Source organism: Anas acuta, chromosome 1, assembly GCF_963932015.1.
Source record: "Anas acuta chromosome 1, bAnaAcu1.1, whole genome shotgun sequence".
Lineage (NCBI taxonomy): Eukaryota > Metazoa > Chordata > Aves > Anseriformes > Anatidae > Anas > Anas acuta.
Genome location: NC_088979.1, coordinates 185,628,229 through 185,654,319, shown reverse-complemented (window position 1 = coordinate 185,654,319; position 26,091 = coordinate 185,628,229). Strand labels below are relative to the sequence as shown.

Genomic DNA, 26,091 nt, shown 5'->3' with positions numbered 1-26,091 from the left:
CCGCTGCTGCTGCCCGCCGAGCGGCGGCTGCTGGTGGTGGTGGTGCGGTGCCGCCCCTCGGAGCCCGGCGCCTGCGCAGCGCGCCCTGTGGCGGCCGAGCCGGGGCAGGCTGCTGAGCGCCGCGGCGGCGGCGGCGGTCGGCGGCGGCTGGAGACAAAGCGCCCGGCTAATGAATGGGACGGGCCCGCCCGGCCCTTCCTTTTAACCCCTTCGGGTCCGGCCGGGCGGCGGCGGCAGCGGCGACCTCCGGCTTCCCCTGCGGCGGCCGCCCGGGGAGGTGAGTGGCCCCGTTCCGGCACCGGGAGGGGGCCGGGCTGGGCCGGCCGGGGCGGGCCGGTTCTCCCCGCCCCGCTCCGCTCCGCACCGCTCCGCTCCCCGCCGCCCGGTGCCGGTGCCTGCGCGCCGCAGCCCCTCGCCCCGGGCCCGGCGGCGGCGGTGGTGCCGGTGCCCCCCCCTCCCCCGTCCCGTTCCGGCCGGGACAGCGCCGCCAGGCCGGGCAGGGGGCGTGTGGCGGCGGCGGGGCGGCGCAGGAAGCCGGGGACTAGGCCCGCGGTGCGGGCTCCATTGTCTGCGAGGCCCTGGGAGGGGGCTCCGCCGGGCGGGGGCTGCGCCGGGGGGCGCCGCTCCCCGGGGGCTCGGCGGCTGGGGGTGGGGGGCTGGGGGCGGCCGGCTTTGTGTGCGGGCCGGGCCGGGCCGGTGGGGCTCGGTGCCCGCTCGCACCGGGCCGGGGCCCCGCCATGTGGCCACCGTCCCCATCTCGGAGGGCCCGGGGCGTGCGGGCTGCAGGAGGGCTCCTCCGCCAGGGCTTCGCCCGCGGGGCTGCGGGGCCGAAAGGGCCGGGCAGCCCCAGGAGATGTCCCCCCCCCACACCCCACCCCGGGACCGGGGAGGCGTCCGCCGCTGGTTTCGGTGGCGGTGTAAACAGCGCATCTCTTCCTGCGTGTCCTGTGAAGTTTGCAGCCCCGTCCTTCTCCGGCAGAGCCCGGTGTGGGCTCCGGGGAGGTGCGTGTGGAGGGGCTGCAGGGCTGAACTGCTCTGCTCCCCGCTTCTTTTTACTTCGGGGGCCGTGGTTTTGCTTAAAAATGTCTCCTGTAACTCCTAGGGCTGCCCCGAGACAGCTGCTGACAGCAGGCAGTGTTACGGTGCTCACCGGGTGCTGGAGGGTGCTGCATGCGTTAGAGCTGCCTGCTGCACGCACAGTCTGCTAAAAGTGTAAAAACACTTATTAATCCCAGGGAAGTTAAAACAGTCAAAGTCCTGCCTTGCTTTAATGACGATTCCGTTCATTATTGTGCAGTTTAAGTGCTTGGCTTTGCAGCGTAGAAGAAAGTCTGCTCTCCCCCATCCTTCTCCCTGGCGCTTCTGTGTGAGAAGCAGCCATGTGCTGTTTCTGGGGTGTATCTTTGAGAGGTTTCAGGAATTCAGCATGAGCTGTCATGCTGCAACTGTAAGCCAAGCAGAGAAAGTCTTTCAAGCCCCTGTAACATAAACATGCTTCTCAGGCTTTCCTTGTGCGCTGTCTTCCGCGTGGCCCGTGGTGTATGTGCATGTTTTGCTTTTAAAGAGTTGTTTCCTTCTGAAGGTTACCTTTAGGAATGCAACATTTCCCTTCAAACACAGACAGGCACCCTTTGGGGGGACATTTGTGGAGTACGTGCTGGGGGTAGTGAAGCCTGGAAGACTTTAGCAAGCATCCCCAAGATACCAAGCTGCTTTTAAAAGTCCTATGCAAATACTGGGCAGGGGCTTTCTAGTTATTATTTGGTATGGAGGTTGGTTTTGGGGGAGGAAAAAAATCTGTCACTTTATTGTCTGTTAAAAGCAGAAGAACTCCTTTTGTGGACTCTTAGAAATGTGAGTGCTGCCTGCTACAGACCAACAGTCAAGGATCTGCAAGTTCCTATATATTCGGATATCTCAGTCCTTTGGGATTTACAGTGTTGCTGGTGTCTTCCTACTTTAACAGATGTCGAAGAATTTATGCTGTAGAAGTTCTCTGGATTAAGAATTGATTGAGAATATGTGAAATGAAGTAACAGAGCATCTCAGAGGAAAGTGTTTCCTAAGCATTTGTACTTTCTAACACCTGTCATCATTTACTGGTACTCTGTATCAAGCAAAATTCTTGCGGATGCAGCATCCCCAACGGTAAGGTCAAAGTCCAAGCCTGCAGTGGTGGAAGGCTGGAAGGTGGTGAGCTTAACTACGGGTACCTGGCGTGCTATGGCCTCTGTTTCTGTTTGGCTGTTCTGGCACACCTTAAACCTAGACTGCAAATATCCTGAGTGAGAACTGTGTTTGCAGAACAGCCGGTATCATGGGGTCACGGCTGGTTAGGGAAGGGGGGAGCTACTTTAGTACACACAGTACATCACTAAAACTTATCATTTGGGAATGTAAGAGGGCAGCTGAATTCCACAGATGTTTATTTAAAATGATCTATGTCTTAACATCTTATACATAATGTAAAATAAATTATATCATTCTATCCATCAATTCTTAAGAACTAGGTAATTCCGAAGGAAGTTCTGGCAAACTCTTGGGCTGTAAAAAATAGTTGCTATTTTATGTGGTCTTTGAGCCTGCTCTATCTTTTTACCCCTTCCCTTTTTCTTGGAAGTTGATTCTAATTTTCTACAACCCCAACCATAGTGACTTTGTTGAGATTTCTTTGTGTCTCTGAGAAATTTTAAATTAAGGAATGCAAAGGTTTTGGGTCATATCTCTGAATACTTAGCAGCATTTTACCACTATTCACCGTAGAGTCACCGTAAGGGAGCATTTTATAAATCCTATCTTTTGAGGCTTGCTTTTCATTTACAGGAGTTCTCATCTCCGAAATGAGTGTATCGTGTTATGAGCTTGCCACTGTAATGTACAATTAAAATTTGCTTTATGCAAATAAACATGATTATACATGTATATTAGCTTACTTTTAGGTAGGAAGCACTATTATAGATAGTTTAGTTGCGGATTTTGCACACTGTAGGCCATAGTGTTTAATCCATCATTGTTTGACTTTCTCTTAAATAAGGAGAGTTTAGGTATTTTTACTAGTATCATCCGTAACAAATGTAATTTGCATAATGTTTGCTGTTCTGGTGCACACTTTTCAAATGGGCTTAACAGAAAGGTGTCCTGTTGCGTGTGGCAAAAGGACATTGTTTTCTGTACAGCTTCAGCTGCTTATTTTGCATTTGCTACAGGCATCATCAATTTCTGTCAGCAATTATCAACTGTGAGATTGTTTAATTTCATCCAATTGCTGAAAAAATGGTGTAGTTTCTATAGCCTAAAGGTACCTTTTAAGTGAAATATGGAACTTTAAGCACACTGAAGAAGGACTAAGAACAATTAAAACTTTTACCTTTTTTTTTTTCCGAAGTGTAGGAATGGCTATCCTAAATTATATAGTGATAAATAGTTTAAACATGGTAACAGAGTTGTGTTTCTTTCTTTTGTAATGAGGCAGAGCATAATGTGATGGCCAGTTAAAATAAAAGCAGAGAAGGACCTTGGTTTTTAAGGTTCTAATTTCTGTTCAAGTGTAATCAGAACAAATTGTCAAATTTTTGATGTTGAACGTGTTGGAGAGTACCACATCAGTGTTTCCTGTAACCTGTGTAATACTAATTTTCAGTGGATGTTGACATTAGTAAGTATTACCATTATCTTTATTTAAACTTGCAAGCTGTGTGCTTTTCAGCCACTACTGCACACTTGCCTACTGTCTCTCTCCTCTTTCCCCTCCCACTTTGCTTTGTAATGACAAAGCAGCAAACAATCATCCGTTGAAGGTTTAGGGGTCTGCTATTTCATTTTTATGGCTTTCTGAAAGCTTGTTGAATATTTCATTTTTTCAAGTCATGCCTGGTAGTTCGCAGTCACTCTGTCTATATAACATACCTGCTGTACATGTATATTTTTCCCTTGGTGCGGTGCAGTCATTGTAGCTCCAAGTGCTCTGATTTTCTGTACATCTAATACAAAAGCCAGTTCTGGATTTCAGTAGTCAGTAGCCTGAAATTTATGGCTGAAAACAGGCATGTTTTGGCCCATGTGATATATTCTAGCAATACTTCTTTGCAATTCTATACAAAATGTATGGAAAAGGTATTTGAAGTTAATAATATACTAGTAATTGTCTTGTATGACAGTGATCAAAGAATTTGTACTGGTTTTGCTCCAACTGCTTTCGTTTCATTAGCATTTCAATAATTATGCCATTTACCTGTTGCTGTGGTTCTGTATGCGGTTTTCCAAATTCGTGTTCTGTGCACAGAAAAGAAGACCAGAGCCAGCTAAAATGACTTTTTCTTTGTCATTCTTTTTGCTAGAAGAAACAATGAGAACCCAAATATTAATTTGAATTTAATGAAATGTTTGACCCAGCTTGAAACTGTTTTACAGGCATCTTTAACAAATGAGAGGGGAAAGGGGTGTTGTGTTTTTTTTTTTTTTTTTTTTTTTTTTTTTTTTTAAAGACATGAGGAAGGATAAAGGCACGTTATTTGTACCCTTTCTTGCCTGTAGTATGATGGCAGTGGCACTTGTGAGGAATGCGGGAGAGCCAGGTTAGCTTCCCTTCTTTGCCCTGAGGAGCTGAATCCAGGTCTCTGGAGAGTTCCCTAACGCTGTCTGATGAGCCTTGGGAATGGGGTGGGTCCTGATCACCTTGGCTGTCACTTTCTACCTCGTGTACATTATTTAAATGTTTGCTATAGAAGGGACAGCCAAAGTGTCTCGTCTTAACAGTCAAATTAGCCAGCCACAGGGCTCTGGAGATGTTTTCACTTGCTTAATAGGGAGTATGGACGTATTTTTAAATGGAAAATGTCAGTAAAAGAGGTTACGTGTAATTCATCCACTACTGCACAGTAAGCAAGCAATCAGGACTTTCCTTCCTCTGAGAGGTGTTCTGCTTACCAAGAAATATAAATCTGTAGGCATGTGTTTCTGTCTAACAATCTGAACATGTGCAGTAAGCACCGACTGTTGGAGTTGAAAGTGCTTTGCTGGCTTAACCCCTGTTGATGCTTGGTCCATATGATGTTTAGAAGAAGAGGACAAAACATCTTCATGATCATTAAACTGCAGAATCCAACTTCTTTTTTTGTGTGTGTGTGTTCAGATTTTGGGTAGAAGTTGCCATACTGGGTTTTTAAAGATAGCAAAAAGATGTCCTGGTGTTTTTTAATGCACTGGGGCAGTGAAACAGACAGGGGGATACTCTGGCACAAGGTTGCTCAGGTCTGTATAATCAGTGGGGCTAAAGAAGCAAAACTCCAAAAATATGTCCTGTGTTGGATTGTTTTGGTGGGTTTTGGTTGTAAGCCAAAATATCTGACTTAATGTGCTCCACTTTCAGTCATTCCTTTCTTATACATGGGGAATGAGTCTTGTGCTCACCCTGTGTTATTGCATGTTGGTTAATAGACGTGCTGTGTGCAGTGTGTAAGCATGTTTGGCTCATTAAAGGAAGGCATAACGAGCTGCCAGATGAATCCTGTAGTGCATTAACAGGTGCCCATAAGCTCCCTTGAAATGTTGTATTGTAGCTCAGACCACTTCAGTGTGAAGTATGTTGCCTTAGTTTCTTTCATTCCTGAGAATGAAATGCCATACAGTCACCCCTAGACAGGAAAAAAAAATCATGGATCAACACCAAGACATGTACAATAAATGACTTTTAATGTCATTATTTTTTGCTTTTGTGCCCTAGAGTTGAAGATGTCTAACTTTTCTTGACAATTATAAAGACTAGGGATCTTGAAGAAAGGGGAGAGCTATTTGTATAAGTGCAGCTCCTGGAGCTGTGACCTAAACTCGAAACATCCCATGACTTGCCACTGCGACAGTTAATATGACTAAAAAATTCTATTAAAAGGCATTACTTTCTTCTTCTCCTTAGATACAATCATCATCTTTGAGTAACAGGTATTTAACCTGAAATGAATCCTCCTGCATACAGTGGAACAGATGTAAGTTTTGTTTTGTTTTTTTTCCCTCAATGAACTAACTGACAGTTTGTTTAGGGTATTACATGATTGTTGTTATTAGTATTAATTTAGAGTAAGCCAATGGATAAAGCGTATGAATAATTATATATATGAATTAGCTTATATGGAATTTAGTAATTTAGCAGGCAGCTTGTGTGAGTGTCTGAGATTTAAAAAACAAGTTTGGAAGCCTGGCTATCTTTACAGTGTTACAATAATAGTAACCAGCTTATGATTTATGGTGCACCATTTACTCTGTGGTAACAGCTGATACATTTACATCCTTATCCTCTAGACTACCCCTTAAAAAAAGGGGGAAGTAACTTGTATGCCCTACATTCATCCTGTACCCCAGTTACACTTGCTTTTTTCATGTTTTTGCATCTTCGTAGATAGAATAAACTTTAGTATTTTCTTTATGGTTTTTGTCACAAACGTTTTTTTCTTTATATATTCAATTTGAGCTGTGAGTAAAGATTTTTGGAAGCATAAGGTTATTTTCATGCATGAAAAAATCGTTTATATGTAGATTAACATTTATATGAAACCTAAGAGTAAGTGTTATTCTTGTACAGTTTTTCATATAATGCTGTTCCCCCTATTTAAACTTTTTTTTTGAACTTTTAGCTGTCTGTATTACTGGTTAACATGCACGTTAGCAACAGGTTGACAGAAGGTTTAAGACAGGTAGAACGCTGAGCTACAAAGTCTTGTTGGGGTCATCTAAGACTGGCCTCCATAGGAAATGAAAAATAAAAGCATGACTCATTCATTTCTTAGAGGAAACTTTTCCTAGGTGTGACACATCTGGAAGATGTGGGGAATTTTGTTACATACTAAATCTGCTTGTGGATCTTTCATTGTCGAAATGTAAGTTAAAATTAATTATTAGCGCTTTCCAAGCCTATAGCATAGCCAAATAACAGGAAAGTGTAGTCACCATTTGCAGCAGCCTCACAAGTCAGCTCTTGACCACTGTAAAGCCATCTTATAAAAGGGGCTATGTCACTTTTGCCAGGACACACAAAAGTTAACTCATGTATTTGATGCTGAGTTCTGGTATGCTCATCTAAGGGTCACTTTATACTCTGCACTGTTTCATTATATGATGTCAAGCACGGTAGCTTCTGATAGTTCTACCCAAAGTGTCTTTCTAACGTGACATTCAAGGTTAAAAGCCTCCAATTAAAATACCCCCTTTAGTACTACCTGTCAACTGAAAACTAGTATCTTGCCTCAGCATCTTCAAGCACTATTTTTTGAACTATAACGCAGTTGAAGTAAGCTGAATTGTTCTGGAAGATAATAAAATCTGTAAGTGGTTACTCTTAAAGAAGTTAAATGCCAATATGAGCTCCAATAGAAAAGTATATACATTTTATTACCTACTTATTATCATATTTGTGTAGTTCTTTAAAGTTCAGATTGTGTACACTGTGAATAGAGTTGTGGTAGTTCTAGTTGGCCTAAAAGAGCAGTCATACAGCATAGTCTGAGTTCCTTGCAACAAAGTGTGTGTTTGTTTGTTTTTCTTTATTTTGTTAAGATTTAGTAGAAGGCAGTAATTTTTACATGTTTATTTTGGGGATCATAAAATATGAGGAATATGCCAAATATATAATATGTTAAGTGATCTCATACTATTTCTTGCTGGGGATTGCTTTTCTGCTTTATCAAATTAGCTTGCACATAAAAAGATTTCTGCTTCCTGGCGTGGTAGTCATAGGCTGACTTTGTTTTTCCTTTGCATTTCAGCATATCAATACGTGATATCTGATGTGATTTACCACTGCAGATTGCCCCATACAGCATATTGAGAATGAATTAGTTATTGCATACTAGTTCCTGGAGCTGAGCATGCATGGCCTGAAGAGCTAGCACTTCGCAAGTGTTCTTTTTGGTGATGTTTCTTCATTAGTGATTCATTAGGCACTCATAGTAGGATGGGTACTTACACAGAGCTGAAGAGTTTCCTGAGAACAAAGATGGAAATATTAATCTGTCCAAACGTTAACATTTTATTTCAGTAGGTTGTAAATATTACAGGTCTTCTGCATCCTTTAACATGCAGTATAAGAATTATAGCCTTTGAGCACATATTCAATGCAGTAGCTTTTATGTGCAGTTTAGATCATTGAAGAAGATCTAGTTCCTGATTAAAGGGATTTCATAGATCCCTTGATGTGTCATGAGAAGGTGGAGAGGAAAAGGGCAGTTCTGAAAACGCTGCCTGTTTAGAGCTCCCACCAAACTTTTGGCTCCTAGCTTCTGGCAGCATTTCTTATTTAAGAAATTTAATTATTGACTGCAAAGACATGCTGAAATAGGTGATGGCAATCATATTTTTTATTTACTGCTCTTATTCTCTTTTTTCTTCATTAGAGGTAGGAACAAGATATGCTGATAACACTGTTGGAGCATATCCAGAGACAGAAAGAGAAAACAGAAGGCAGTGGGATAATCCTCATTACATGGGAGGTTTTCGCTTGTTGTGACTTGCATCAGTAGCCACCTAAATGAAGTATAGGCCAACTTTCAGAGAGCCAAGCAGTGGGCAAACCATGCTGTTGGCAGTACGTTTGCATTTGATGCTGGGAAATTGGAGGAATTGAGGCTGCTTTCTTCTTTTCCCTTCCTAGTAACGTGGAGTTGTCCTCTGAGATTTCCTGCGCTGTGGGGAGACCGTAATCTGTTTATGGCAGGAAACACAGTGATGCTCATAAAGAACAAGGAGCTTCCCCATCCTTCTCCTTTCTCTAAATGTTTTTATTAATTTCCCTTTTGCATATCTTACAAAACATTGGGTTTATTGAAATTATTATTTTGGCTTTTGTGTAATGACAGAAATTAAACAAATGGAAACAATAGGGGCTATCTTTTTCTTTACCTGTACTTGTAGTAAAAATGTCTTAGGCTGTGCTCTGAAAAAACCTCACGTATCCGTATTCTGTGAAACTTATTTAAATTACAGCTTCCATTACAGAAATTAAAGCTTTGCATTTGTTAGCGTAAGTTCTACAAAAAAAGCTTTATTTCTAATTAAAACTGCATTTCTCATTAGCTCCCTGAGCAAAATCCTGTTTGCTCAAATTAAAATACGAGTCTACAGCAAGGGTATAGCTCTCCTATAAGCCATTTTTTGGGGGGGAAGAAGACTAAGCTATTTGTTTGCCAGGGACAGGAGTGTCTTTTTGGATTTCCTGCTAATGCTCAATGTGGTGCTAGTGGAAACAATGCTGGCTTTCCTGGCTGGTTTGCCTGTGTCAGCTGTGTCTTTGCAGCAAAGTCTCACCTTGTCTGGAAGAAGGCAGAGAGAACTGCAAAGAGGCTGAGTGGGAAAAGACCCTTTGTTGTGGAGGCTGGTTGACAAGTGAACGGGAGACCTCTGTGCATGCTTCTCTCCTTCTCCCCCATTTTATGAATTGGAACGCCTGCTTTAAGAGGGGTCAGAGTTGAAGTTACTGGGTTTTTAAACCAGGATATCAGATGGATATGTCAGTTGCTAATGGTGTTCGTACAGTTTCCTTAGAAATACTGAATGACAAAAAATATACTTAAAAGTAGCTTAAAAAAGTTCACCCCAATCATGGGTATGGTCGATTATGCCCACATGTTACGGGACTTATTCCTGTTCTAGTTCTCGTTGGCAAGATAAAACAGTACTTCTACACTCATCCTGTAAATTTTTCTTGGGTGGTGTTGTGGTTATTATTTTCTGTTTGTTTAATAAAGTAGATGGGCTTTTCCTTTCATCAAGTGAAAGCTAGATGTATTTCTTCAAATTGTCATTTGAGGAAAAGAAAAAGAGTTTGTACAGAGAATAAACGTTTCTTCAGAGAAGCATATGCAATTTAGGATAACCTGGTTTGAAATATTTTTTGTGACAAAAGAGTGATTAAACTTAGCTGTAAAATTCCTTATGAGGTATTTAAAATACTGTTTATCCTCTTGAAAATATTTTCTGTCTTTTCAGGGACTGTGAATTGTGTTCTCTTAACTAACCTGCCTTGATGCGCAGAAGCTACCAGTTCTAGGATATACCTGTATGTTAAAAAAGTAGTACTGTGTCTTATTACATGTATACAAATAGGATATAAGTAAATAATGGAAAACCTCTCCATGAAACTATCACACGTGAAACTATCTGAGGATGTGTAGCTAACTGGCATTAATATGAAGAGAAAGTTACATTAATGGGTGGTTGTATGTTCTGTTAAATGTTGTGTTTACATTTTGTGAGGCTTTTTTTTTCTATTAATACTTATAAAAATGTTTTCAGCAAGACTTCCAGGAAGTCTTACCCTACTCTAGGCATGGCATACATCTCAAAACTCCTCTCTCATTCTCTGCCATTCTACTTGTTCAGCTTTGTAACCCTCAGTTTTCTGCCTTTCACATGTCTCATTTTTAACTCTTTGGAATAGTCCTTAAAGTTCTTAAGGTTTCACTCTTGATGGGCTTCAAGATGGACATCTTAAAATATATATATGTACATATATATAAAACAAAAGTATACGTACCTTGCAAAATACGAAGATTCATCAGGAGGAAGGGGGGGGGGGGGGAAAAAAGAAAAAATCCTGTCCTAATCCTATCTTACTTGTTTTCTCAGCTGTACACTGCACAGGAGGAAGAAGAGTAGAGTCCTATGGGCTAGACAGAGGAACTGATCACTTGGGGGGAAAGAAGTGTTGGCGGAGCTTTGCTTTGAATTTTCTGATGCTTTTCTGAAAGCAGATTGCTGTTCTCTAGCAACAAGAATAAATGTTTTGTGTTTTGTCTTTAATTCTTTCGGAACTTATCTTTTATTCCTGTGTTTTTGGTTGTGCTTTGTTTCCTGTTCCACAATAATACTGATGCATGTTCCCTACTTCTGTTCTTATTTTATCTTCTGCATTTTAACCTCCAATTTTGTTATTGGAGCCTTCATTCGTTTTCCCTCCCCGCAGCCTCAAATTGAACAACATGAGATACTGAAAGCAGCTTTGATGTCCTACACTACAAAATACCATAGGCTAAACAGCACATACTTCAGCTGTTTAAAAAAACAAAACAAAAACAAAAAAAAACAAACAAAACAACAAAAAAAAAAAAACAAAAAAAAACCACTTTTATTAAGAAAACTTTCTTCTAGCATTGTGTAAGAATTACCCCATTTTATTAGCATGTAATACTTTTTTGTCTAAAAATTGCAAATGGTAATATCAAAATAGAAGCAAAATCTGTTGTTTTCATTTGAAGCAACATTGAACTGATGCGTAAGACTTATGAAAATTCTGTTAAGAAACTATTGAAATCAGTGCTTAAAGCATCAGCACTTTAACAAGTGACAGGCAGATCTGCCATTTGGTAGGTGTGAACAATAGCATAGAAATGGATCCTGAAAGCATTGCTTTAGTAGCATCACACCAGATAATGAGAAAGAAGGTTCTTCAACTCTTGAGAGACAGTTTGGATCATAGACAAATATCAACATAATTTACTTACCATGACAAACCCGTGTCTTTTTTTTTTTTTTTTTAATGAGCAATCTCATAGTAAAAGCTGTGACAGAAATGATTACTATATGTACATCCTACTTTTTTCTTATAGTGTGCAACTATGGGAAGTTAGCAAAGGACATGTGAAGGAAAATAGCCCCATTTGAGATCCATTGGTATTTTTAGTGCACTAAGAAAAAAAAATAGCAACAGTTATAGGCATATCAGGTGTATGTAGGTAGAAGTACTGTGTGTGGTGATGTGCAATATTATGTATGGTGGTAGATACAACACAGTGATGATATTTATTTTTTGTGTAACTTTGGAATGGGATTGTTTAGGCAGAGATGAAATTTGATGGTTTTTGTTATTGTTAGTCTTAGTTGTGTGTTCTTATTTTGTTTTTGAAGTAAATGCTTTTTGAAATTGTGGAATATGGATTTCTGTGTTATGGACTTTATAGTGTTTAAAACATAGTGTTGCTTAAATCTAGGTAATGGAGGCTGAGTATTCAAATAGATCAATATTTAATAAATTGACAAATACATGACAAAGTCTGATGTTTTCCAGAAGTCAGTTTGATTCTTGGCCTGTATCTGATGCTTGTTTTATCCTAAAACATGCTGAGCCTGTACCATTGAGGTCAAATGAAATATTTGGGTACTGAGCATGTTTAACAAATCTGTCTGGGCACTTAACACAGATGCAAGAACTAAATGTCAGTTGGAAGTGAGTAATGTGCACACCAGCATAAACACCCTCATTTGTATCAGACTTCAAAATCAATGAATAGCAAATATATAGTATTAGAAAAACACACTACCTTTACAAAAGTTAGGAATATTGATTAAGGATATGCTGGTACAAAAAGATAAAAGAAGAACATTTTTTTTAATTTTATTTTTGAGAATGAAACCTTACTTCACTTCTGCTTTATGTGTATTTTGAAGTATTTTTAAAAATGGTTGTAACATTGGTCTGATACCATACTCATACCGTTTGCTCTTTAGCGTTGCTGTTTTAATGAATTATTTTCACATCTTTATTGCATCAGTGTAGAGCAGGTATAGTTCTTTGCAGGGGAAGCTATGGCAGAAACAAAGTTACACTTCTTGAATCTTTCCCAAGGTTTCAGGTATCTGAAAATGATGGGTAAAGAGTTCCATGGACTTTCCTATGTCTACAGTAATAAGAGGAAAACACAGGTTTGTTTATTTTAAAGAAAGGAAGGAAAAAAAACAAACAAGCAAACTGGATTTTCGAAGAGAAGGAAGGTAAATCAGTTTGTGTTGATGAAATGTTACCTGCCTTCTGTGTGCTAGTTAGATTTTAACTTGACACTGTCCCTTTAGCAAGAGCCTGAGACAAAAAGTGTCAATTCTGAGCTGTGCTGCTGATTATTATCTTCCTGCATTACTTGCATTTAGTAGTGGCGGGGAAAATAAAGAGAGAGAGAAGTCTAGAAACTGCTAAACTGAAAAATGTGACACTAGCTGGTCTGTCATACAGCTAAATATAAAACAATCCAGATTCCCAGTAAAATTACTTGATGTTTTGTGGGGTGGGAGGCAAGGAAAGGGGCAGTATTTACATGTAGCTGATAGTATCTCTTACTTTTCAGTTTCTGTGCTTTATGTGAATTCTTGCCTTTGTAATTAGGGTTACATACCCAGCTCTAATGATGATAGTTATAGCTATAATACTTGTCTCTCCACAACATGTTTTTTCTCTGACAGGGATGAATGACTGCTTTAGGCCTCAGCTTATATCAAGCACTGAGGATTTTATCAATGTGAAGAGGCATGAATAGTCTTTATGCATTTAGAAATCAGAAGTCTCTGTTTTGTGTCAGGACAGGTAGCACAGAAGCACTGGAGCTCATGTACCTTCCTTTGAGAGCTCTCATTCTTTCTGCTTCGTATCCCGAGCCTCTGAGCATGTACTTTGTCCCATGACTTTTCAGAGCATATTTTCATCTCCCTCCTTGTGCACTACTCTGGATATATTACTTTCTCTTTGTGAATTGTCCTGGCTTCTCTTCAGGGAATGTGGGAGTTAAGGGCATCAGCTGCTTTGCCAAGATGCTGCCCTGTTCTGTCCAGCAGGAGCTGCCTGGTTCCTGCCTGGTACAGCTTCTACGTGTGGCATCCTGCTTGGCCACCCACCCAGAAAATCCTCAGTCTTGGGAAGTAATTGGGAGTTAACTGCATTTTTTTTCCCCAACACCAGCCCCAGTCCGAGAGCTGAAACAGTCTTTTCTTATTTACACAAACATATAAAACTGTTTGTCCCCTAGGATTTTTCTATACCAAAATATTTGTCTCGATCCAAAATAGCATTTAAAAAATATTTACAAAATATCTTTTTTTATTTTGTCTTTTTTTTTTTTATAAGAATTGTATCAGGAGTACTTGAGTACTTAGAGGCCCTTAGTGAGAATGAGACTTTGATGGATGAGCCATGTGATGACTTTGTAAAAATTGAAAATCATAGTGGAATAGACAGAAGAAAAAAATGAAAGATGAAGTATTACAGGCATCCTAAGTAGATTAGGGTCATGTAGGGAAAAATTTAGACTTCTGCAAGACCAAGTAGCTTGTGATTAAACGAGCTAAACCTAGATACTATTATTTCTCAGCAGGGCTGGAAGGCTGTCTGGTGGAAAGGGACCCAGGTATATTGGTCAATAGCTGGCTAATTGCTGAACATGAGCCAGCAGTGTGCCCAGGTGGCCAAGAAGGCCAACAGCATCCTGGCTTGTATCAGGAATAGTGTAGCCAGCAGGACCAGGGAGGTGATGGTACCCCTGTACTCTGCTCTGGTGAGGCTGCTCCTCAGGTATTGTGTTCAGCTTTGGGCCCCTCACTACAAGAAGGACATCGAGGCCCTGGAACATGTCCAGAGAAGGGCTACAGAGCTGGTGAAGGGCCTGGAGCACAAGTCCTGTGAGGAGTGGCTGAGGGAACAGGGGGTGTTTGGTCTGGGGAAGAGGAGGCTCAGGGCAGACCTTATTGCTCTCTACAACTACCTGAAAGGAAGGTGTGGGGAGCTGGGGGTCGGCCTCTTCTCACAGAGGAACTAGTGATAGGATGAGAGGGAATGGCCTCAAGTTGCTCCAGGGGAGGTTCAGGTTGGAAATTAGGAGAAATTTCTTCACTGAAAGGGTTGTGAGGCATTGGAACAGGCTGCCCAAGGAGAGTAGCTGAGTCACCATCCCTGGAGGTACTCAGAAAGTGTGTAGACATAGAGCTTAGTGACACAGCTTAATGGTGGACTTGTCAGTGCTAGGTTAAAGGTCAGACTAGATAATCTTAGAGGTCTTTTCCAAACAAAGTGATTCTGTGATTCAATGAATATTCAAAAAGGTTACATTTTTCACTACTTCCATATATCAATCTTAAATGTAGAGAAAAAAAGTATACGTTGCTAAAACTTTCAATAAAAATACTTTCAGTTTTGACCACAGGGTGGTTGTCTTTTCCTCCAGTAAGAGAGCACTTTTAAGGGTAATAGCTTCCATTATTTTTTTTCCTCTTTACACCTTTATTTTTTTTTTTTGACTTAGATACAATTTTGGTGATTGTTTCCCATTCCATTAACCATTGCCCATTCCATTTACTGGAATTTTTTTTTACATAGTTGCTGTGAAGTTCACAAATTTGAAGTACACTTCAAATCTTTGATATGAAGTTAAGAAAAATGTCTAATATTATTTGTCCTAATTATTATATTCTGTTTCAATATTAGTTTAGGGTAAAGAATATTCCTGTCAACAAGGAACAATATACAGCATCGATGGTGCTATTTCCACACTTTACTCTTATGCGTCCAGATGGAGCATTTGGGGTTGCAGACATGAGAGGGTATTTTGCAAGCTGGAGAGAATACCTTCATAAAACCACAGAAGTTATGGGTTAATGTAATTTGGAGTGCAGCTCATTGACATTATGAATTAAAGGAAGTAGCTGCAGCTCCAGCTTTCAGGTGTCTAGAAAGGTAATGGAATAGTAAAGCTAGCTTTACTTCCTCTTTTTTTCTCTCCCAACAATCCTCTACAAATCATTAGGTCCAGAACAACTTGTTTCTTTCATTAAGTCTAACTTTCTCTACTTTGATCCCAATTATTCAGTTGCATCCACTAGTTCATGCTTGTATGTCTGTGCAGGTACCTGTGAACTTCATTGAGACCTGAGCATAGGACCCACCTCCTGGCAGAGTATAACTAACATGTTAATTTTGCAGTCTATTCTAATAACACATCTTAATCACTCAGTATTTTTGCAAACTGTACATATGGGTGAGCTGTGACTGATTGTCAGAGTAAGTTGCTATAGAAAAAATCTCTTGCTGTTCTTGTTTTCCTATTCAGGGGGGTTGTAACATGGAAGGCAGTAAGGTTTCTCTAGGCTAGACATTTATAAAGATTTGTTTGCTTATTTTTATGTGTTTTTTTTTTTTTTTTTTAAATCAAATATTCTCTAATTAGCATAGTACCTGGCAATGAAGTGTAAGCTAATAAAAATTTATTAAAATGTCTCCTCCTCATTGCTTTTGTACTTTTAAGGATTTTCTTTTTACTTGACACTCTTAATGATGATGCCTGTACATTTCCAAAAATAAACACAATCAGCACCATTTATTCCAAAACTGACATCCATTTTTTCAAATTGTTTTAAATACATTTTAACTACTTCTGACTCCCAAAATCTATCGCTGCTTTTAATCTTTGAAACTAGTAAATAGTTTTGCTTTCACTTTGTCTCCACTTTTTGCATCTTTCTTGAAACCACTACCCTTGCATTTTACTGGTGCACACGTGTCTATATTTACATTATGCACTTACATAATAGTTTAAAACTACAAACTTCAAATTATTTTCTCTAGACAACTCCTTTCAGGTAGTTGCATTCTGTAACATAATCAAGTCCATGATTTAGCACCTGAGTACTCTGTCTAAAATTGTTTTAAACTTGCAGGGCATGGTCTGCTTTACAAATAATCTGCTCATAGTTCAGATAGTTCAGTGTTCTTGTACGCTTTTCATGCTTCTCTGTATGGTAACATGTAAATATATTAACACAATCCCCAAACACCTTTTTTTTTGCCCCCCCTTCCTTCAGTAGTGATTTCTTCAGGTCATGGCAGTGTGATGTGGCACTCTTTGGATCAGTGACATTCTCCTGACATTTCTTGTCAACCACTGTACACTCTCAGTAATCCAATTTTGAATGGAAAATCCTATAAAATGTTTCTGCAGGCTTCTGACCACAGCAAGCCACTGACTGTCTACTGCCGTTTAGGAACTAATAGTCTGAGAGCAGATTTGAGTAGATAATTGTTCTGTAGTTTTTCTTTCCATTTATTTTCTTTGAAGATTTTTGTTGCAAGGCGACTCTTAATTCTTATTTTTTTTTTTTATTTTTTTACATTGCTTGCCTATATCTAACTGAGGAGATTTTAAAGACATAAATCCATTCTAATTTTGAGTTGATTGCCTGTAGCCTTCTGTACCTTTGAAGAAATTTCTGTCTCCTTGAATATCCTGTTTATTTAACAGCAGTTCTTAATTTTGTGTAGTTTGTGTCCAATGATAATTAAGCTACTTAAGGTGATCATAAGCAAATTCATACTTTATTCTAGAGTACTATAACATTTTAAAATAGGATGGAGTGTTGTTTGTTTTTAAAACAGATCTATTCTTGCAAGAAATTGGCATAGGAGGCAGAGACTCTTTCTACCCCAGCACATCTTGAGGACTATATTCTAAAGAAAATTTGGTTTGAAGTACCTTCAGGGGTTTCTGCGGGGAGGGGGTTTGGCTTAATTTTACAGTCTGATGTAGTAACACTCGAAGTAACAGAGATCAGACTTAGGTGTTTGAAAGAAGATAGAAGACTTTTGCATGTATTTTTTCCAAGGGGCAAACAACTTTGAGGATTTCCTGAGAAGGGATATAGCAGCCCTGACTCATCTCATCTAATAATCTTAGCTCTTCGGCAGATGTAGAAGGCAGCAGTCGTGTCCAGAAAACTGTGCAGAGACCTGTAACACATACATGAATTAGACCGGATATAACTAATTTATTTTTGCCTTAAATTTAGATATAACTACACATCAGTAGCATAACCAGCCACAGTACACAAGCACTTCATAACAGTGCTGATAGCCTAGCCCTCCTAACATCATGAAAGCGTTTTACATCACAGATAAGCGTAAGTATAGAAATAATACATAGCTGAAAATGGAGAGCCATGTTTAATTGCACAAATGGGACAGAAGAACATGTAAATCAACAATTCAAGAAGTAAAATCTGCAGATAAAACCAAAGGGTACTGAATAAACAGTAAGGATTTCTGGTGGAACCGGAACAGTTTCTGGTACTAAAGAAAATGAGGTAAGTCATGCCAGGAGCAGATGGGATTGCTTCCCACACCCTTTTTTTGGTAAAGGAGATGACAAGCATTAGAAACCACAAACAACAGGAAGGAACATTTGAGAAAAGATGTCTACCACCATGATTATGATTCCTGCTTTGAGTCTAAATAGCTGCCTTGCCTGTCCACCTCTGCTTCAGCAAACAATCAGACCATCAGGTACCATAGCCATCAGTGTTTAACTGCCTGGCATCATCTCAGTGGTGTTGTGTACTCAATGCTAATGTAGGATAAGATGATTAGGACCTATCTGTTTGAATATGTAGTGATAATGATTGCTAGTGATTAAGAACCAACCATTGTCAATGTTTATTGTTGAATGTCAATCTAGTAAGGTATTGTTATGAACCTTGCAGTTAGTCTCCTTTATCAGTCTTCCAAATCTTCCCATTACAGTTACCTTATGTTTAACTGTGTTAAGCAGTAAGTGGTTATCAGGACAAGTGAAGTATCTACATGGATTTATCTGTTAAAAGACTAGAACTGTGTTGTTTGTTGTATTTTTTTCCTCATACAAAAGAAATCACAAGCTAGAGATACCAGTACCTGTTCTGAGGCAAAGAAATTGTGCTCTACTTCATCAGCATCACCTTCTAGTGGATACATGTTTTCTGTGAATCTAGCTAAAGATTTGTAATGTGCTTGCTGTAGCTTGGTGCTTGATGCATAATTTATGTTTTGTAAGCTCTTCACGGAGTGAATGGTTTGTGAGCATTTCTGTTCTGTGATCCCATGTCACAACAATTTCCTGTATATTCATGATTTTGCATCATTGCAGTACAAGTTCCAGATTCAAAACATAGATCCAAATTCAGATGAAAAATATAAAAATCCTGTTTGATTGATTTCTATTCAAAATGTTGACTATCGTATGCTGTCTCCCTCATCCCAGATGCACCTGCTCCATATCATCAACATGTGTGATTGCTAGCTTCAGTTTCAGTCATTATTATACTGAGTGATGTCAATTTAATCTCTGCTGCTGGGACTGTTCTCAAGTGTAATTTTACAAACCTGTGGAGAGTACCAGGTAGTGTGATACTGAGATAGATTTTAGAAATGTAAGATGGTTCTTCTTTAGGTCTCTTCTTTACCTTTCCCAGAATTAGAGTTCCCTTTTGGTATCTGAATATATATTTGTGCTTTTTCTTTCCTCCCCTTGAGAAAAGCAGAGCAGAAACACTAAAACTTTCACAGAAAAAAAAAGGCAGAGTGGCTGCTTTCCTCTTTTTCCAAAAGTTTTGATGGCTCCATCTCCCTTATCTTAAGATAGCTGTAATAAGCGGATTGCTTCTCCTTTTCCCAGCCCCTTCTGCTGCACTGGAAAAGAGAATGTTATTACTACAATAGGTTTTACAGGAGTCTGAAATCCATGGGAAAAACAGAGTTCCTAGCTGTTCCTTTTGACCTCTCATGCAAACAGACCATAGAGAATTACAAAGCTGATATGACATTGGTCTTGACACAAAGGAAAAAACTCTGTGCGAGTACAACCTTGAACAACCTTGACCTACGTATCGTGTCTTGTAGTTGTGACTAATCTCACCTTTTGTCTGTTGAAATCCTCCTTGTGTTTGAGTAACACATGAAAATTGTGCAACTGTTTTAAAATATCAAATTTCAATCTGTGTGTTTGATCTTCAGTTTAGGTGAAAGTCCCATAAAATCCATTTTTTACAAACTGGACTGGATAGTGTAGCATCGGCTGTGTGGTGAAAAAAAATATTTGCCATCATTAATAAAGATACCAATAACTAAGTTAATGATGCAAGAGAATAAGTGAGGGTTTGGCAAAATTTAGAACCCTGGTAAAACTGTAGTTAAAAAGAAAAATCAAGAAAAGAAGGGTCTGACAACAGCAGACATCTCCAGGCTTTTGTGGGGCTGGTGGGGGTTGTTTGGTTTTTTTTTGAGCCTCAGTGATTGATTATATACATATATAATATGCATCTTCCAGACCAGCTCTTTGTACTGGAATTGTTAGTGGGGGAAATCCTTGCCCATGAGAGAAATTAGCTGTCCTGGTGTAAATGGGATTTCTCCTATTAGATATGTAAGGAACTTCAGCTGGCAGTGCTGCACTGGACAGCAACATATGCACCTGTATATATCTTTGTGTCTGAGTGATGTTGTTGCTATTGAGTGACCTCAGTGTTTATATATAGCACATGCATAGCCCAGTTATCCTGAATTAAACATTTTAGTTTTTAATCCTGAAAGTCAAAAAGTAGCTTGTTTCTATGGTATGGTGTTGTCTGGGAGCATTATGGCGTGAATATAACCATGAGGACCATGTCAGAGGAACAGAGATGAGTGTAACTAAATGCTGGACACCCTTACAAAGGTTTATTGCAAAAGGTTGTATTTTCTTAGACACAGCTGTCAATACTGAAGGGTTCATATGTACCAGAGAATACTTTTCCATTTGTTCTTAAGTGCATATGTTGCTAACATGACTAAATGCCTGCTTGTCTTTATATGTGTATCTATGGATATAGTTAGCTGTACGGATATATGCGTGTGTACATATGTATTACACAGTGGTTGAATTAGGATGTAGGGTGAGGTGTGTGTATGTACAAGCAAACACAGAAGTGATGTTTGGAGTCTAGATTTTGACAAAGTTGGCCCAGTGCTGTGTGTGTAGACGTGCATTTGCCCACCGTAGATTCATTGAATAAATTGTTTTGTTATAGAGGGGAGGGGAAGGTGAATAGCATTTTGCTGATTTTTTTTTTTTTTTTTACCTTAAAGTGTGGAAAAAAACCCACACAGAACATCTAGTGCATGTTTTCAGTTGATGTTTACAATAGTTATTTAGAATGTGTTAGTCACCTTTGTCTTCTGATTGTTTTATTTCTAGATGGTGCAAAGGAATCACAGTTGTCCAAACAAGATGAACAGAATGGCTTCCTTGACCAAGAAAACAGAACATTCATTTTTTAGGATTATGTCTACAACATGAAGCATTTAACAGTAGCTGTCTTTGAGAACATTCATCTATGACCTGAAATGTCCTGATCCTGGGAAAAAAATGAGATTCCATTAATTAAGTCTATAATTTCTTAATGCAATCTTATGACTAATCATATTTGCTTGTGTACAACACAGATGCAGAATTCATAAACCAGAGGTTATTTTAACACGCACATTTGTGTCTGTGCACTCAGTATACAAGATACATCACTTTAATCAAAGTTTAAATAATCTTTTAAATTATCTATATTTATTAATAAATGAAGACTTGGCAAGAAGAATTTGTCAGCCATGGAAAACAGTGAATCAGGTTGCCCCCAAATGGATGGTAATTTTGTCTTGGGTAAAATCAACAACTTAAAAGTAGAGCAAGAGGAAGACACCATTAACTGTACTCTAGAACGAATGGATATAAAAACAGAACAAGATGATTTCAAACATGCAGACAGCAGTGATGAACAAGAAGACAAAGAAAAGAACTTTATTAGCAACAACCCTAGCAAATATTTATCCACAGAAAATGAAGATGATTATGGATCTCTTTTTTCTCAGTATAGTAGTACGCTGTATGATGTAGCAATGGAAGCTGTGACACAAAGCCTTCTTTCTAGCAGAAGCATAAGCTCCAGAAAAAAGTCACCTGCTTGGAACCATTTTTTTATATCTCCTAGAGATAGCACTAAAGCAATATGTATGTACTGTATGAAAGAATTTAGTCGGGGTAAAAATGAAAAGGACCTAAGTACAAGTTGTCTCATGAGGCACGTGAGGAGAGCCCATCCTACTGTACTAATCCAAGAAAATGGAAGTATGCCAGGTATATCCTCCTTTCCTTCACCCACATTGTTACTGCCTCCTCAGTCCACAGATGTTGGAGATCTGAGCTCTATGTTATCCCCTATAAAGCTGGTCAAGAAAATGGCTTCTAAAATACCATCTCCAGATCGAATAATTGAGGAATCTGTTTCTATTGTTTCTTCTGAAGAAATAGCAGATCTCTCAGTTTCTGAAAAATGCAACAAAGAAGAAGTCATGGTTGGGTCATCTCCACAGCTACCCAACAACCAGTATGATGAAACTGTGGAGAATGTAGCAGAAAAAACTGTTGTAATTCCAAAGAGCACCTCGGGTTCTAGGAGGAGATCTGCTGTCTGGAAACACTTTTATTTATCACCTCTAGATAATTCTAAAGCTGTTTGCATCCACTGCATGAATGAATTCAGTAGAGGAAAAAATGGAAAAGACCTGGGAACAAGTTGTTTGATAAGACACATGTGGAGAGCCCATCGTTCCATTGTCCTGCAAGAGAACGGAGGTGGTACCAGCATACCACCTCTCTACACTGCACCTCCAACTCTGTTGCCTTCTTTACTACCCTCGGATAGTGATCTGAATTCTATGTCATCCTCTCCTGGAAAACTAATGAAAGAACCAACTTCTGTTTGTTCTTCTCCAGACAGAATCTCTGAGGAGATCCATACTAATCTCTCTTCTGGAGATGCTCTAGTGGAAGACTCAATGCTGTCGTCATCTGATGATATAGGTGAAGTCTCCTTTGTTTCCTCACCTGAGAAACAGTGTGAGGGATTAGGTCCGCTAATATTTGAACCTACTGCTGTATTTCAGCAAAATAAAAGGATAATGAAAAGGCTTAAATCAGAAGTCTGGCATCATTTTTCACTGTCACCTGCAGACAGTCTAAAAGCAGTATGTAGATACTGCAGTTGTATGATAAGTCGTGGTAAAAAAGGAGATGTGGGCACAAGCTGCTTGATGAGACATTTATATAGACGCCATCCCGATATAATTGGAAACCAAAAGAGCTGTCTTGATGTTAGTTTGGCAAATTCTCCTTATGCCACTCTGGCTTCTGCAGAATGTTCATCCTCAAAGTTGACTGACTTGCCCACGATGGTTACACATGATAATCAAATTATATTTCCTGTTACTAGCAAGAAGACCTCAAAACTGTGGAATCATTTTTCAATTTGTTCTGCAGATTCAACAAAAGTAATATGTATGCACTGTGGACGTACAATAAGTAGGGGGAAAAAGCCAACAAATCTAGGCACAAGTTGCCTTCTTAGACATTTGCAGCGGTTTCATAACAATGTATTAAAAACTGATGTCTCAGAGACTGTATTATCCTCATCTACGGATAATCACATGCCACTGAGCACAGAATTGTTAGCGTCTTCAACTTTTGATGAAACCAATGACAAATTTTGTGACTCTCACCCAGTTGCCAAAAAAATAACAAGTCTTGTAGCTGAAATGATTGCACTTGACCTTCAGCCATATTCTTTTGTAGACAACATTGGCTTTAACAGGCTGCTTGAATACTTGCAACCTCAGTATTCTTTACCTTCTCCATCTTACTTTTCTAGGACAGCAATTCCCAATATGTATGATAATGTAAAACAAATAATTATTTCACATCTTAAAGAAGCTGAAAGTGGAGTGATCCATTTTACGTCTGGAATATGGATGAGCAACCAAACACGAGAATATCTAACCCTTACAGCTCATTGGGTAACGTTTGAGTCTTCATTTCGACCGCAGTGTGAGGATTACCATTGTTCAGCACTATTAAATGTATCACAGATTGATTGTGACTACAATGGAATCAGTATTCAAAAGCAGTTAGAGTATTGGTGGGAAACATGGATTACTTCCATTGGTCTTCAGATTGGGATTACTGTTACTGATAATCAGAGTATAGAAAAAACTTTAAATGAAGGTGATCATTCAAGTGTACAATGTTTTAGTCACACTGTTAATGTCATAGTAAATGAGGCTATTAAAAGCCAGAGAATGGTTCAGAATTTGCTTAGTATTGCAAGAAAGATCTGTGAACGTGTTCATCGGTCAGCAAAAGCAAAAGAGAAGTTAGCTGAGCTGCAAAAAGAGTACGAGTTACCTCAGCATCAGCTTATACAAGATGTTCCATCCAAGTGGAATACATCATTTCATATGCTTGAACGTCTCATCGAACAGAAAAGAGCAATTGATGAAATGTCAATAGAGTGCAGCTTTCGGGAGCTAATAAGCTGTGACCAGTGGGAAGTTATGCAGTCAGTGTGTCATGCTCTTAAGCCTTTCGAAGCTGCAAGCAGGGAGATGAGTACCCACATGTCTACTTTAAGCCAGGTGATTCCAATGATTCACATACTTAACAGGAAAATAGAAATGCTATTTGAGGAAACAATGGGCATAGATACCATGCTGAAATCTTTGAAAGAAGCTATGGTGAGTAGATTGTCCTCCACGCTTCATGATCCAAGGTACATTTTTGCAACGCTTCTGGATCCCCGCTATAAAACATCCTTATTTACAGAAGAGGAGGCTGAACAATATAAACAAGACTTAATCAGGGAGCTGGAAATAATGAGTTCTACCTCAGAAGATGATAAACCTGTTTCCAATGGATGTGATATAGGTTCACCATCTACAAATTCATATGGGGAAGATAATCTTTGGTCACTCATGGGTGACATGAAGAAAACGAAAGACCTGAAAGAGAGAGCAAAGTTACCAGAAGAAATGGTGCTTTCTTACTTGGAGGAAGAAGTGCTTGAGCATAACTGTGATCCTCTAACTTACTGGAACTTTAAGAAGTCATCTTGGCCAGTACTGTCAAAATTGGCTGTCAGGTTCTTGGGTTGCCCACCAAGCATTGTTCCTTCAGAGAGATTGTTCAATACATCCAATGAAAGCAACAACTTTAGTCAGTCAAGATTAATGATTGAACATTTTGAAAAACTTATCTTTTTGAAAGTGAATCTTCCTTTAATATACTTCCAGTATTGAAAATAATGAACAAACTGCTAGACTAAATCTATTGTTGCTCACTGGATATTAACTATCTGTAACTTGGATTGTTAAATTGCTCCAATAGGGGCCATGTATGACATCTAATCAGTGACTATAATTCCAAATTTTAGTTCCTTTTTTTTTTCAGCTTTCAATATGTCTACATGTGCCTTATTCATAGTACTTCAGGCCAGATATTGTATATATGTTTTTTAAAAGTTCATACTAGAGATAGTCTGTCTTGTCAAATTATACAAAGTTATGTAGGTTTTAATCCATAATTGTAAATGAACTTTAAAAAAGCTCAGTCATTTGTTTTAATAGAATGGCAAAAAAAAAAAAAAAGATGTAAACAGTTCTATTCTGTAGTTTTTTATTCAATTATTATGTAAACACCATAAACCAGGTACTGTATTTTAGTTGAACATTGCTTTAATTGCAACAAAACAGCTTTTGTAGTTGTTGAAAGAAAGCTGTAGATGAAAGATGGGGTTCGAGCCATCTTTTTATTATGTGATGTTCTTAACTGCAAGCCCGAAAGTACTTACAAGATAAAGAAGCGTTATGGACGAAGGTGTTTTTACAGGAGACTATTGACTTAGTATCTGAAAACAAATCTTAAATTTGAGATGATGTGGAACATCGGTTATCCAGCAGTCTGTAGTAAAGCTTCCCATCCCGGCTTCTCCTGTTCAGGTTTTACATTTTAAATGAACTAAAAAAAAATATTCTGGTTATTTATAAAAGCTCTTTGGAAGGTTTATCAAAGTTTATGAATCAATGCTTGTTATTTAATGCTGTGTACAAAAAAAAAAAAAAAAAGCAAGAAATCTATAATGAAGACTGTAATGTCATTCTAAAACCTTTTCTAATCTGTAGTGCATCGAAACTGTAAGGTTCCCGATTGTAAAAATTGAGCCCTTATTCCCAAAGTAATTTCAGTTGTGTAGAACAGCCCATCTTAAAGCTCCTAGTACAGAAATAACTGATCTTCTGATTTTCAGTAATAGCCTTATGGATATGGTGCACTGCTTAGAATTTTATGTAGTAGGGTTGGTTCTTAACTGTCACAGGCCATCGGGCAAATGGGACATAGAGCCCTCAAAACTTCAAATAAGGTGGGAAAAAGAATAGCCAGCATTTTAATTTGAAAGGAATGTTCTCCAATGTTTTTTTTAACTCTAGAAAGATTAATCTCCTCATTTCAGTTTTCATTAAATACCTTTTGGGAAACAAGTCATCATTTGTCTATGACCTTTTAGAAATGTTGTAGCTTTGTTAAAATACTGTACCTATGCCTAATCTAATTTTGCATTTACTATGTTTTAGTGTATTTATAAATGGTGAACTCAGTTTCTGAAATTAAACATTTTATTTGCAATTTTCTA

The 26,091-nt window shown here is 39.0% G+C and overlaps 1 protein-coding gene across 4 annotated transcripts; it reads left to right on the top strand.

The window, feature by feature from the left end:
* Nucleotides 1-85: 85 nt before the first annotated feature.
* Nucleotides 86-26,091, top strand: ZBED4 (zinc finger BED-type containing 4). 4 transcript variants are annotated; one of them, XM_068669696.1, is made up of 4 exons: nucleotides 86-277; nucleotides 1,967-2,148; nucleotides 5,912-5,981; nucleotides 20,778-26,091. In XM_068669696.1, exon 4 carries the CDS (start codon nucleotides 21,182-21,184, stop codon nucleotides 24,698-24,700), a length of 3,519 nt encoding a protein of 1,172 aa, XP_068525797.1. In that variant the 5' UTR covers nucleotides 86-277; nucleotides 1,967-2,148; nucleotides 5,912-5,981; nucleotides 20,778-21,181; the 3' UTR covers nucleotides 24,701-26,091. The 4 variants fall into 4 exon arrangements, with proteins under 4 accessions (XP_068525797.1, XP_068525799.1, XP_068525798.1 ...); XM_068669698.1 differs by lacking the exon at nucleotides 1,967-2,148; XM_068669697.1 differs by lacking the exon at nucleotides 5,912-5,981.

Coding starts and splice junctions, on each gene's coding strand:
- ZBED4 (XM_068669695.1), top strand. CDS start 21,182: ATGGAAAACAGTGAATCAGGTTGCCCCCAAATGGATGGTAATTTTGTC.